This window comes from Heloderma suspectum, chromosome 2, assembly GCF_057233095.1.
Source record: "Heloderma suspectum isolate Gila_16-S chromosome 2, 16-S_ref, whole genome shotgun sequence".
NCBI classification, from domain to species: Eukaryota; Metazoa; Chordata; class Lepidosauria; order Squamata; family Helodermatidae; genus Heloderma; species Heloderma suspectum.
In genome coordinates this window covers 218,628,053-218,643,151 of record NC_139459.1, presented here as the reverse complement: position 1 = coordinate 218,643,151, position 15,099 = coordinate 218,628,053, and the positions used below count along the sequence as shown (strand labels likewise).

Below are 15,099 nucleotides of genomic sequence, written 5' to 3'. Positions count from 1 at the left end.
TTCCAGGTCAAATTCAGCACCCTGAATTAGGTGCAGAAGCACACCAGAAACCAGTGTAGTTGACAAAGCAAAGGTGCTTCCACATGTAATAGGAGACGGGCTGCAACTTTTTGCAATAGCTGAAGCTTCCAAATAATCTTCAAGGGCAGCCCCACATAAAGCACATTTCAACAGGCAAGTCTGGAAGTTAAAAAAAACATGGATCTGTATGATGAGATCTTGTCCTCCAAGAAGAAACATAGCTTGCACAGGAGATGTAATTGTCAGAAATCTGCTTATCAGCAATGTGAGACAAGGACTAGGATGATGACAAGATTCTGAACCTATACTGACAGAGGTAACATCCACCCTATTGACTGTTGGCATACCTAAGATATCCAAGACACAAGCATTTTCCACCAGCAGTACCTTTAATTTGTCTGGATTCCGTTTCAGACTCCATTTGATCATCCTCAACAACAGCTTCCAAGCACTAGTGAGGGGGAGAAAAAGCAGCATCTGGATGCTTAATTAATGAGATATAGGGCTGGGTGTCATCTCCATATTGATGACACCCAAATCCAGTGCCCTGGATTATCTTTCCCAGAAGCTTCATATAGATATTAAATTGCAATAGTGAAAAAAATGATTCCTGTGGAACACCACATACCATCTCTCTTGGGAGTCCTTGAAACTCAAGTCTCCAATGATCACTCTCTAAATCTAATTAGACAAAAAGTAAGGAAACCACCACAGTGCAAATCCCGACACCCTGTCCTGATGTTCCAAGTGATCCACAAAATCAAAAGCCACTGGGAGGTCCAACAAGGTAAGCAGGAAAGTATTCCCCCACTATTCTTTAAATGTACCTCTTCCACCATGGCTACCAATGCTGTCTGTCCTAACACCAAATCTGAGGCCAGACTGAAAAAGGTTGAGGAAGGATTAGTCATCCAAAAACACTTGGAGTTGTTTTCCAAAAAGGGGAGGCTGGACACAGGTCTATCCTAGGTAGATCCACCTTACTCAGAGATGATGGGGTAGATCTCTACCTCTCTTAAAACAGGTACAATCCTACCCTCCTCTAAAGAAGCATTTGTAATTTTAGCCAGAGGCCAAACCTCTCAGTTGGACCTCACCAGTCACAATGGATAAGGATCTGAAAATAGAGATAGTACCTTCCACAACACCCAACATCTTGGATATCCTCAGAAGAAGCCAAGCTTAAATTATGAAAGCATACTGCATAGAGTTGGCACATTTGATACTTCCAAATATAATACCAATACGCAGCATCCAAGCCAGAGCAAATCTGAGCAACTTTATCAGCAAGGAATCAAGCAGACTCATCACAGCAAGCAACACATGATTCGTACCACACAGGAGGCTAAAGCTTGGATTAAGCTCCAAAACACCCAGAGAATGAAATAGATAGGTTAACTGCCATCACTGTACTTCATAGGCCTGCAAATGGACTCTGCATCATGCTTGGTCAAATTCACAAATCTTTGTGCTCAAGGTATCTACCAACCTCCTTCAATTCACTCAGTTACCAAGTAACTAATTGAGCTGGGCTCCTATGAAGGTTAGGAGAGAAGATGTTAACAGTCCCTGCCAACTACCTGTTCTACAACCAAAGCTGAAATGGGGAAGTCTGACTCCTGCAATTTAGAAAGCAGCACTGTCAAAACAGTATCAGCTTTGCACTACTTCTAACAAACAAAATTCCTTTGAGTAGCGAGGAGACAGTCCTAATCCATAGGAGATTCCTACATCAAGATTGGGTAAAAGTAAAAAAGCAAAGTCCTTGCCAGAAACAAAAAGCTCTGAAATGGGATAGAAGGAAGAGAGATCTTTCTCTTTCTTATCAGCTTAAGATAGGTATGTCACTACCAATTTCAGGCATCCATTAGACAAACACTAGGCCTGACTGATTAAAATTCTCATGTGAATCACTACCCTACATGTGCTAGGGAGCAAGAGAATTCTTCTCCTCCCTGCTTACCCAGCACACCTGTTTCACCTCCAGTGCTACTGAATATAACGTTCAAATAGGGTGTCCATGCATAACCTCCAATGGGTACAGGCCCAGACTGCACAGTGAATATCCAACCTGGGATTTCGACCATGTGACCTGGGCTTATGAACACTGGGGTTTGCACACACATCCCATGTGAACATTATGCCTGTGCGTAGTCATCCAGTGGCATCAGAAGCGAAATTGGTGTGCCAAATGGGCAGGAAGGAAGGCGCAGTCTCACTCCCCACCACATGTAGGGGAATGAATCCAGACTGTCATCCAGACTGTGCATCTGCTGTAGAACACGGGCACAGGAACTAGGTCAACTTTCTTACTGAAATCACAACAGCTGGGTGCCATAAGGACTGTATCATGTAGACAGATGCCTTATTTTTTCTAATACGAAGTCCTAGTAGATTGTTAACAGAAGCAGTGTGCAGCAAAACCTTACCTCATGAACCCCAGGAACATTATTAGGATGAGGCTGACAAGCCAACCAGCAGTAGCAAAGGCCTTTGGCATAGTTAAAGCTCCTGTCCCGACTATGAGATTGAACATGTAAACCAGGCCAACCTGCAATTATAGAAATCATAAATGTTAAAATCCTATGACTTAATTTTGTTAGACCAAAACAGCCAGAAAGTAGGAACCTCCATACATACTGTGCAAAGTGAAATATGTACTGTAGCTATGTGGTCTCGTAGAGAAATCAGTAAATAATTACTTATTAGCTCATGCCTTCACAGGACACATTAGTACAATTCAGATTGGGTTTCAGAATCCGTGATGTGGATTTTATGGAATATTTGAACTAGAAAATTTTCCAATGCAAATTAGTTTAATTTGCTTCGGGTCATTTGCACTTGCAAATTTTTAGTTTGTATTGGAAAATTTTCCAATGCAAATTAAGGTCATTTGCATCGAGCAATTTTCAGTTTGCATCAGAAAATGGTCTGATGACTTAGAGCAAGGGTAGGCAAATTGTGGCCCTCCAGAAGTTCTGGCCTACAACTCTTATAATTCCTCACCATCGGCTATGCTGGCTAGAGTCGATGGGAACTGTAGGCCAAAACTACCGGAGGATCACAACTTGCCCACCCCTGCCCTAGAGGGATCTAAGTTAGCATGTTTATTTTACTTGCATTTAGTAAACAAAGCTTTTAAAAAGTATCCCGTATTAATTTTTTGCCGCTATCCACCACAAGTATTTGACTTCAAATATTTGAGGGGGGAAATTAAAGCACATTTAATGTGATTTAAATGTCATATTATGTAGAAATTTTTATTGGAATACTTGTAAAAATTTAAAGAAAGCAGGTACTTTCCTTACTTTACATTTAAGAAAAAAAACAAAGGTGCTGCTAAAAACTGTTGACACACTAATTAATTCTAACCAAACCAACAAATGTGCATGATATGCAACAACCACTTATCTATTTCAACTCAAGAGAGTTCAGTTCTCTTACACTAAGGTTGCTGGGGCAGCTTCAGTTTCACTGTCAGTATTAGTTCCATTTCACTCCGATATATATGTATTTCAGTGACATATATGTATTCCCTCACATACTTCAAAGGATACGCAACTGAAAAACATTACACCTTTTACTAATCAACATATGAAACAGAAAATGTTCTGTGGAAAAATCATGCACTGGAAAATTTTCTGCCCCATATCACTGATGAGAATATTACAGTTGTAAAAAATACCCCCAAAAAACCCTTCTAATGTCCCAAACATAATTTTTGTTTTTCATCCCAAGCCTTCAGGATGAGGCCAGGCTACAGATCAAATCAATAACATTTTTTAAAATGCTTAGACAGAAAGACCAGATCTGCTGATTAAAGGAGATAAGACTCCAAACATCATGTGAGCTGTACCACTGACTAACCCTGCCCTTATAACAGGAAGTCATTTGCTCAACTCATGCTGTTCTCTCACTTGGCATGCAATAAGTCCCAAGAAAAGGACCCTCTGAAACCAAAGGCCTCTTTCTGCTGTGGTTCCTCAAAATTTCTCAGACAGCCACGTCACCTTCAGGCATCAATATAGATGTGAAGTATACAGGAGTGTTAGCTTGCCAACTAATAGCCAAATAGGGGTCTGACAAATAAGTTTTCTCCCAGACATATATAGCAAGCAAGCAGATGGAAGTTCTCTCTTGGTGGGTCACTGGAGATACAAGCTTGTGGACAATGAAATCAGAAAATCAGGAAGAGCTATTTTGTATTATTTCCTGTCCCAGCTCTTAAGATTAAGTGGCAGACTAAGAACTGGCATTATCCCCATTGCTTATTAAAGACAATTATTAGATAAATTATCAGCAGAAGGGATCTGCTGTTTTGTTTAGCAAAACCCTACATGCCTCCCCATCACATGAGCCATCTGTTATAAAACCTCCTCAAACGACTCCGCTTCCATAATTTCCTTTTTTAACCTCTTTTATCCCTTGTTCCCCCTTCATGGATCACTGCCTTGTAGGGATGGCAGAGAATTCCGCCACGGATCTTGGTGAGTCCCCCGAACTCCGTGGCGGAACGGCCTGCCCCCCCCTCGCTCCCCCATGGATCACCCCCCGGGACGAGACTTACCTGGGGCGGATCTTCCAGGCGGAGGCGGCTCCGGCGGCTGGTCTTCTGACCAGCTGCCGCCACCACCATTTGCAGTCTTGTAAAAAAAAAAAAAAAACGACGTGATAGGCTACGTAAAGATTTACGTAGCCTATCATGGCTGGGTTTTAAAAAAAACAAAACCGCATATGGAAATGGCGGCGGCTACAGGCCGCCGCCATTTGCGTTCCTTATTTTGGCCATCTTAGTCTACGTAAATATTTATGTAGACTATGAAGGCGAAAATAAAGGGGAACGCAAATATCGTAGCAGGCGCTATTTGCGTCCCTTTTTGATTTGCCGTTTTAGCCTACGTAAATATTTACATAGGCTAAAACGGTGAATCAAAAAGGGATGCAAATAGCGCCCACTACGCTATTTGCGTTCCCCTTTATTTTCACCGTCAGTCTACGTAAATATTTACGTAGATTAAGACAGCCAAAAATAAGGAACGCAAATGGCGGTGGCTGTAGCCACCGCCATTTGCGTACGCAGTTGTTGTTGTTGTTTTTCCCCAGAGCCCTCCGTGGCCGGAAATCTGGCTGCAGACGGCTCTGGCCTGGCTGGGCCTGGCCGGCTGCTCCGCGGAGCTGCCGCGGAGCACAGCCAGCCGTGGAGGATTCCGGGGGGGAGGAAGAGAGCGCTTCCCCCCCGTCAAGGATTCCGGGGGGAGGGACAGAACGCCTCCCCCCCCCACCATCAACATAATCTGCAGAAAGGTAAGTGACTTTTGTACATCCTTACTGCCTTGTTGTGGCGAAGGGGCTTGCGTAACTCAGTGAAGCCATAAGCTATGCCGTGCAGGGCCACCCAAGACGGACAGGTCGTGGCAGAGAGTTCTGACAAAATATGGTCCACTGGAGAAGGAAATGGCAACCCACTCCAGTATTCTTGCCTAGAAAACCCCATGGAATGTATCACAAGGCTAAAATATATGATGCCGGAAGATGAGCCCCTCAGGTCGGAAGGTGTCCAATATACTACTGGGGAAGAGCAGAGGGAATTTCCAAGTAGTGCCAAAAAGTGAAGCGGCTGGGCCAAAGCCGAAAAGACACTCAGCTGTGGATGTGTCTGATGGTGAAAAGAAAGTCCGATGCTGTAAAGAACAATATTGTTTAGGAACCTGGAATGTCAGATCAATGAATCAAGGTAAGCTGGAGGTGGTCAAACATGAGATGGCAAGATTGAATATCGACATATTGGGAATCAGCAAACTACACTAGACAAGCATGGGCGAATTTAATTCAGGCGACCCTTATATCTACTACTGTGGGCAAGAATCCCTTAGAAGAAATGGAGTAGCACTCATAGTCAATAAAAGGGTGGGAAAACCAGTACTGGGGTACAATCTCAAAAACGATAGAATGATCTCAGTACGAATCCAAGGCAAACCATTCAACATCACAGTAATTCAAGTCTATGCCCCAACCACTGAGGCCGAAGAAGCTGAGTTTGATTGGTTCTATGAAGACCTACAACACCTTCTAGAACTAACACCAAAAAAAGATGTCCTCCTCATCATAGGGGATTGGAATGCTAAAGTAGGAAGTCAAGGAATCACTGGGATAACAGGCAAGCATGGCCTTGGTGTACAAAATGAAGCAGGACAAAAGCTAATAGAGTTTTGCCAAAAGAACACGGTGATCATAGCAAACACGCTTTTCCAACAGCACAAAAGGCGACTCTACACATGGACATCCCCAGATGGTCAATATCGAAATCAGATTGATTATGTCCTTTGCAGCCAAAGATGGAGAAGCTCTATACAGTCAGTCAAAACAAGCCCTGGAGCTGACTGTGGCTCAGATCATGAGCTTCTTGTTGCAAAATTTCGGCTTAAATTGAAGAACGTAGGGAAAACCACTAAATCATTCAGGTATGACCTAAATCATATCCCTTATAAATATACAGTGGAGGCGATGAATAGATTTACGGGATTAGACCTGATAGACAAGAGTGCCTGAGGAACTATGGATGGAGGTCTGTAACACTGTTCAGGAGGCAGCAACTAAATCCTCTGGCTCTCCAGATGTTGTTCGACTAGAACTCTCATCATTGAGAATTCTCGCCATTGCCCATGCTAACTCCAATCAGGTTGGGGCTGATGGGAGTTTGTGTCCAACAACATCAGGAGGGCCACAGGTTCCCCAGCCTGTAGACAATACTGAGCTAGTGTAAGGCAGCTCCCAATGAACCTAAAATAACAGCATTAAAAAAAGCAGTGCCTTTTAAAAGTCATCTCATGTAATATGCTGTACTAATTGTACCCATTAGACCTGAGCTGCAGGGAATGCGGGGGGAGTAAAGGGGGGAATGAAAGAAAGAGCATCACTACTAGCTTCCACCCCTTTATTAAAGTTCTTGGCATATCCATTATCAGAAGACAACCATCTACATGCAACTCCATCTCCAATGACAAAGACACTATTTCTTCAGCCAAGCACAGTCATGAATAAAATTAACCAAGAACAGGGAACATGTACAGTAGATTAACCAATTATTTCTGGCAGAAGTGTTGAAATACAAAACATATCCTTCAGAAGCCCTTTCTGCACAGAGATAAGCTTCTGTTTCAGAGGCCCTCCTGTTCTCACTAGCATCTGAATAACAAATGCATCATTCAGCCAATTTCCCAGAGGATGAAACAGTGTATGTCAGTTTTCAAAGATATACATATTTTTTACTTATTGGGCAGAACTGTCATTCCCTGCATACACCACCTCCTGCTTTGAACTCAAGACCATAATTGGTTCTGCACATGAAGCCTTTTCAGACAGAAACCTTGGAGGTTTTCTTTGACTCTGATTAAAAAGAACAGTAGCACGGAGGAATGATTTATTTCAGATATTGGTAGAGACATATTTTTAGGTCCTGTGAAAATGAGACAAGTACAGTTTTAGAGCTCAACAGCCTGGAGATTTCTGCAATACTATAATTTTCAATCTGTAAGGTACTAGGTAATTTAACATCTTGGGAGTCTAGTTTTCCCTGGAAGATTGATCTCAATCTTCCATGGACTAAGTGTTCCAGAAAGTATCATGATTAATGTTTTCTCAGAATTCACTTGCAGTAAGAAAACCACCACTCATGAGAACAGTTTTGACAGAGAGATGTGATGGGCGATATATTAGGAGGAAGGACACGGTCCTCTGGTATGCCAGAAAAGAGCTTCACAGGCTATATGTTCAGCACTCTTAGCTCTCAACTCTTTTTTTGTGCTGCTTCTAAAGCCTCTTTGTTCTCCGCTGCTTTTATAAAAAGTTTACATTCCTGATATTTCAGTCAAGTGATGCTGAAAGATTTCAATCAATTGCTGCTGCAAAGATTCAAGCCATGGGAAAATAGACAGCACTCCCAGGAGCAAGCACACCATTTCAGCTATTTTTTTCAAGTGTTGTACAATTAAAAAAACCCTTTGTAGTATGAACTGCAGAGCACCTCTGCATCAAACGTGCTTTAAACGTGAGCCCAGGAACCTCAGCAGTGCTTGTGCACATCTTTTTTGTTGCATAAAGCAGCCATTAAAAAAAGGACTGACGGTTGTGGCAAGATTTGGGAAGTGCACGAAATACTACATATTGAAGTATGGATCTAGATCTGCATCTTTCTCACTCATATTCATATTATATTAAATAGCTGACCTGGCTATCCTGAGACCAACCCTATGCAAGAGTTTCTAGCTTGCTGATCAGAAAAGACATACAATCTTGAATGTATAGTTTCTGTCAAACATAAAACGTCTATTGTCTCTGAACTTAAAGCTGGAAATACTGTTTATAAACAAGTTTTATTCTAGCTCTGCTTGTAGAAGCTACTGTGGAAAAAACAAAATGTTTTCCTTGGACACATACTAATCAAAGGAATGTTAGTGGAAAGGCAACATAAAACAGGTTATTCCTCTAAAACTAATATTTCAGCTACTTAAAGAGTTGAAGAGTCTATTACTGCATCTTTGTTAATATGCATAGATGCTGGTCAGCACAAAAGATGGTTCTAACATGAAGTTGTCTCCTGCATTTCACAAGAGACAGCTGATAAACGATGTCTGAATTAGGTTATGGTTACTTTGCCTTTAGGTATCTGAAAATTGACAGAGGATGTTCTGTACCAGCCTTCCCCAACCTTGTACCCTCTAGATGTACTGGCTGGGGGGATGGGAGTTAGTCCAACACATCTGGAGGGCACTGGGTTGCGGAAGCTTGCTCTATATGTTCATATAAGTAATTTTAATATGTAAACTGAAAAGCTGATGGGTAATTTTTGATAGTATGAGAAATATGTCTGTAAGAAATATGCCTGAAACATGTCTTCTCCAAGATAAAGCCTTATGAATAAATTGATCAGGTGTATTTATACAATCTGAAGTCTGCCTATATGCTTCCAGAAAGAGGGAATCTGGAAGCCCTGTTTGCTAGACTAGAGTATGACAAAATGTGCCACCTCACCAATACTAGAACAGAAAAGTATAATTTTTAGTACATCGGAATGTACATTAGAATGATTTACACATGGTTCCCAGGCAGCCTCCCACTGAGTGAGCTTACAGGATCAGACCTGCTTAGCTTCACAGAAGAACTGCCTATGAGCCATCACTTTGGAAACTGCTTTGAAGGTGCCATTTTGCATCTAATGTAGTCTTTCCATTCATGGCAGGCTCTTTGTTCCAGTTAACGTTTCCATCAAGACTGGAAAGGCTGAGGAGGCAATTTCCAAATGTCTCCCATTCTCCTGAAGCCCCCGCACCACCTCCCTCACTGTTCTGGAGGGTCAGCCAACCCTCTGGAACAGATTGGGAGGAGAGCTCAGGGAAGCAAAGAGAAGAGGGGAAAATTGCCTCCCCTTCTGTTCATGGAGGCCTCCACTGGAACAAACAGACTTCACTTAAAAGAAGGACACTGTTGGATACAGCCTGCCACATCTAACTTCTATTTAACAACCCTACCCACCGCTCAAGTCACTTACTTCCTTCTGGTTCTGACCTTTGAGCCTCTTTCCCCATTTGTTATTCTAGCATAGTTGACAGATTATCATATTACTGTATTTTGAAAGATTTTTCACTGATACAGCTTTGGTGCAATTATGTACTTTGAACATTTCACAGAGAGTATGGAGGTTCCATAGAGTGTATTTGGCAAAGTATATAAGGATTAAGGCATTTTAGTTTTTATTTGTTTTTTAAGATATGCAAGAAATATCAGCTCCAAGCTTCAGAGCAGCCTTCTCCAACCTCATGCTCTATAGAAGTGTTGGGCTCCCATCATCTCCAGCCATTGGCCATGCTGGCAAGGGATAATGGATTTGTTGTGGGGAAGGCTGGCTGGGGATGGCTACTTTAGAGTATGTGTGGGTGAATAGAGCAAGCACATGTGTATTAGTTAAGTGCCATTTTCAGGCTTTTCCACAAATGTTTTAACACAAGTGTAAAATGACCCGCCAGTGATTCAGGATCAAACAAGAACCCAGATAAAAATAAGACAAACATGATCTAACGCACCGCTCATGTTCATTTTTATATGACCTTGCTCCCTTCTAGTGAGAAGCTGGAAAACACAGTAACAAAACTGGCCTGCACAGAAGGACAGTATTGCAGGCAAACATTTGGCTAAAATGAATGCATGAAACTGCAGCAAGATAAATACGAATGCTAAATACTCACATAAGGAGAGTAGAGCTCCCCCGTATCAGTAATGCCTCCAGCCATGTTGAAGGGGATGGAGGGGCCTGAGAAAGAGAAGTCAGTCCCTTCTGATTCTGCCGGTGTTAACCTAAAAGAAACATAAGAGCTGTTTACTAGAGTCAGATCAGCAGCTTTTAATGCAGTTTATCATTGTGCATTAATGCAAATCTAGTAGCATAATGTTGCTACAGCCTTCCCTGGAAACAAAAGCAAGCAGATTCCCCCACATCAGTTAGCCAGAATTCAACCCAGAATTCTTCCCTCTATGGGAAGTAACACAATTCTCACTAAAGGCCATAATCCTTTTAGAGATCCTATTGACACTATCATCCATGCCAAAAAAAGGCACCAAAACTAAAGCTCCTCCTATCACTCCAAAAGTACAAGCTCACCGCGCACTCAAGGTGGAATGTACTTTAAGGATTTCAGAAGAAGATTTAAGATCATTTATTTAAATTAAATTACTCACTTTGTTTTATTTATATATATATATATATATATATATATATCCTGAACAAGCATGCATAATAACTTGTTGGTATAACAACTAAAATATATTAGTTTGCAACTAAACTGAGCTTTATAGAATTTAGGAGCATAACCCCAAACCTGCAGCCCACATGCTCTTTAGAATTATATTTGCTTAAAGACAAGAGACAGCTTTTTGTTTGACTCTGTACACAAGGTCACTAAGCCAGATCACTAACTTGAAGGCTAAGGGCAATAAAATACACTGTTCTTTGGAAATGCCACTGATTGAATGATTGTAAAACAGCTTGAGTGCCATTTTTCCTGGTAGAAAGGCAAATAAATAAAGTTCAGAGTAAAGATGCCTAGGATTGGGCTACAAATTTTCATAACTTTTTAGAATCAAGGGGTTGAATCCAATGCATTCTGTCCAATGTTAGTCTGACATAAATCCCATTCATTTCAATGAGTCTACCCTAAGTAGAGCTAACATTGGATACAGCCCATTGCCTGGTAGTTACTGAAAAGAACAGTGTTTCTCCACGAAATGGAAAGAAAAATGTCCATGCTGTTTTGTTGGTAGAGTCATAAATCATTCCCCCTAACAGGCATTCTACTACCTGAATTCACTATCAGTCTGGAAGAGAAATGAGACCACTCAAAAATAAGGCAATGACTTCTACATATTTATACGTAAGTTTGCAAATTAAAAGCACATTTAAAAAAATAGCAAGAGAGCCTGACAAGAACCCTTGAGTTTATAGAATATTGACAGCAGTTGAGTCTACAGAGAGAGTGAGACAAGGCGGATTGGGGAAGAAGAAGGAGCTAAAGAAACAAGGTCAAGCAAACCATGTGGGTCTATCCATCAAGACTATGGTGAAAAACAAGTCTGAGACACAGCATGCTTGTGTGTCAGTTGTGGGGGGAGGGAAATGAAGGACAGGGGAACCAACCTGCTCAAGACCTTGACAGCTTACCATGCATTTCCTGTAATGGGAGTTGGAAAGTAGAATGGGGAGAAGGAATGGGGAGATGCCTGTCCCATTTCCAGTATTTTGCCTCCCATTATATAGCTATGGACTACTCAGATTTGGGGCTGATATCCCTCTAGCTCTATATAGCACAGCAGGAGAAGGCCTGGAGAGAGGGAATAAAAGGTGTAATTCATTCCTTACTCACTCCTGACATCCACCCCAACCCAAATGAGGTCTGAGCAGCACTACAAGGTTCGTGATATAGGCTGTCTGGAGCCATGAACAGGAACATGCAACTCAGAGTCAGGCAGTGGAAATACAGTTCAACATTTTGTTGCAAGTCCCAGTTGTATTTATAATTTGAGGACTGAACAGATTGTAGAGCTCAAGTAGTTGGATGGCATAAAAATAGGAGTACAAGATCACTCATTTAAGCTTAATGGATGACCCTGGTGAGACCCTTGCCCATAATAAATATTGCACATGAGTTAGGTTGCATCCTTACCTGGAGATAAGTCCCACTGAACTCAACTCAATAAGGCTTCCTTCTGAGTTGACATGCATAGGAACACACTTTTATTGTGCCATTTATAATACATAACAACTTCAGAATTCAAACCTCTCCTCCACCCCATGGTTCTTTTACACATTAAAGCAGTCTTTAATTCAGTGTACTTGGTAGGTGGTCATGATTCAGTTTTAAGAGATTATAACTGTAGGTTTTAATAACACGTTTGTTCACCTTTTAAAAATTATTTTTGCTCTTAAACCAAGTTTTTTTTTTAAGAAATGTATTTTTATTTTTAGAAGTCTGAAGAAAATTAATTATCTTTATCCACCTTAGTTTGATTTCAAATCACATAACACATACCTTTACCTCTAAACAATATTCAGCTAACAAATACAGTTCATTCCTGCCTAGGCTTTTTTCAAAACTATCTCCACCCAAACAGAATGACAGCATATTAGTGGAGCACAGTTTAAACCAGGCAGCAAAAGACAGCCTCAGTCTACATAGAACTATTATAATGAAGATAAAGGAAGTTACAGCTATAACTCATGGCCTGCTTGTGGGTTTTCTGTCAACAGCTGTTTGAACAGATTACTGGACTAGATAGACCCTTGGTCTGATCCAGCACGGCTCTTCTTATGTTCTTAACCTCCTAGCTCACATACTAAGTTTCTCCATGTGAATGTGTGCCTAGGAAAGATCTAAAATGCTTACGCGGACAAAAATATATTGTGTGAACTGACACTAAACTGACACTCTAATACATAACCAATTCCACTGAGCTGAAGATAGAGCCAGAATTCAAGACTAGAGGAAAAGTACAACTACCATAACTGGCTCTCCATGTGCTTCCATACACAAATCACTGATTCCCAGGCCATTACTCTTCTGGACAAGTAGTCTCCCTCTGCTTGAGGCAGACTGATTTCAACTCTTTATTGTAGAAAACAGTCCTTCCCTAAATTCTTAATTCCTACTCATGTTTGCATACCTGGACTGTTCCAGAGGAAAGCTGATTCTATTACTACTGGTATTTCATGTATGCAATTACTATCCCAAACAGAAAATGCCATCAAGTCTCATTTGAAGATAGCATGAGACAGGCGACTGCAAGGAACATGATAGACAAAGCAAATTCTAAAGAAAGGAAGATATTGGAGCCAGTGCCATCCCAGAAAAGCCCAATTCAAATATAAATAACAATATCTACAGATTACTTGTCCAATCAGATACAGTATATTTTATTCTCAACATCTCTCAAACCACTGAGATCCTCTCTCCAGGGACAAAATATCCTGCACCACTAGCCCCAAATACATTAACACAAGAAAAAAAATTCCTCCCCAGGATTCCTAAATCATATTCTGAAGTAAGCCTCTACAGGAATCACTTCTCCCACAGAAGTTTTCCTGAATTTCCCAAAAGAACTTAGAGAACTTTGGTCCAAAATTTCTCATACATTCAAATTCAGGACCCATTATTTTATTAACAGCATGGTTTTTACAATGCTTACCAAAAGAAAACAAACAAAAAACCATTGTCAAATACGTACGGCTAAAAAAGGCCCTTTTAAAATACTCTATGTACACTGAATGCACAAGAATCCCGAAGGAGAGTAGTTACCTGTTATCACCCTGGCCTACAAAAGGACTGATTTTTCACATTTTTCTCATTTAAAAGCAAGCTGATGGGTGATGTGGAGATTCCAATAGCTACTAATGACAGTAAGTACAGGAGTATCAAATACTCCAGCTTACTTGAAGTTGGGTTACAACGGTGTGATCCTGTCTGAGTTAGTTTTCTATACATTCTTGCACAACAGAGCCTGGCCCCTTGCTAAACTTGCAATAGGCCAGTCACTCATCTTACTTTGCCCAAGCAAGACTGAATGGAAAGTGCAAGTCATAACATATTACTTAATCTTTAAAGTGTCTCTCTCTTGTTCTTGTTGCCTTTGTTGTTCTTGTTGCATTCCAGCTCTTCTGGAATACTGGGGGCCTAGGAGCAATTCCTCTCTCCAAACGCGGACAGCCACTTTCGCAAGTGATCACATACACTTAAACCCCCCATTCCAGCCTTCCCCAGCCTCATGCCCTCCAGATGTGCTGGACTACAACTCTACAGGCATGCTGGAAGTCGTAGTCCAACACTTCTGGCGGGCACCAGGTTGGGAAAGGCTATCCTACACATACGTACACACACACTCTGAACTGATACAGGCGACCATCTAATCACAACCTGCACGTGACACATAGCAAGCCTTCCTCCTCACAGCTCAGCAGGATGATGCAGACGACCGAGCTCACCCTGGGCACTTTGGTCGTTTGCATGGGCTCCTACAGGGAGCCTCCCGGGGACAGAAGCCCCTTAAAAGCGAGCTGCAAAACCCTCCTTCGGAAGCCCGAATGCCTCCGGCTTTCCCTCGGGCGTGCCACGTCCCCTGGTCTCGCCCCTTCGCCGAGCCTCTGCCTCCACTGAGCCCCTTCCCTCAGCCATGCCCGCCCTCCACAGTCCCCGAGCCGCTGCACTCGAGCTCCGCCCTCTTCCCCCGTCTTGTCTCGCAAAGCCTTTACCAGCAACACCGACGAGCCCGGCGGAGCCCCCCGCGACACCCGGCCCAACAACTCCAAGCCGGCTTCCCTCATACCGCGGCGAGGAGGTGGGGAGAGAGAGAACGCCACCTACGGCGCATGCGCACAAGCGGAGGGGCCCCTTCTCCGCCTACCAAAGGCAGCAGCCGCGACCCACGGTCGTCCCAGCCACTTCCTACGACGATTGGGCCTTCTCTAGGGGCACGTGACGACGGGGCGGGCTGAGACTCCACGGCCGCCGTCGTAAAGCCGGCGAAGGGGAAGTGTGT

General features: G+C 42.3%; 1 protein-coding gene across 3 annotated transcripts in view; it reads right to left on the bottom strand.

The window, feature by feature from the left end:
• SLC38A12 (solute carrier family 38 member 12) overlaps positions 1–15,037 on the bottom strand; it is a 148,678-nt gene extending 133,641 nt beyond the window's left edge. For 2 of the 3 annotated variants that reach the window (XR_014788273.1, XM_084838016.1), the window contains exons 1-3: positions 14,813–15,022; positions 10,263–10,371; positions 2,451–2,572 (exon numbers count right to left, since the gene is read on the bottom strand). Coding sequence is in view for 2 of the 3 variants with exons in the window: in XM_084838016.1 (XP_084694142.1) it covers positions 2,451–2,572; positions 10,263–10,307 (167 nt within the window). In the remaining variant the exon portion in view is untranslated. Of the gene's footprint in view, positions 1–2,450; positions 2,573–10,262; positions 10,372–14,812 lie in introns of all 3 variants that reach the window. The other variant, XM_084838017.1, reaches the window with a different exon arrangement.
• Positions 15,038–15,099: the final 62 nt, after the last annotated feature.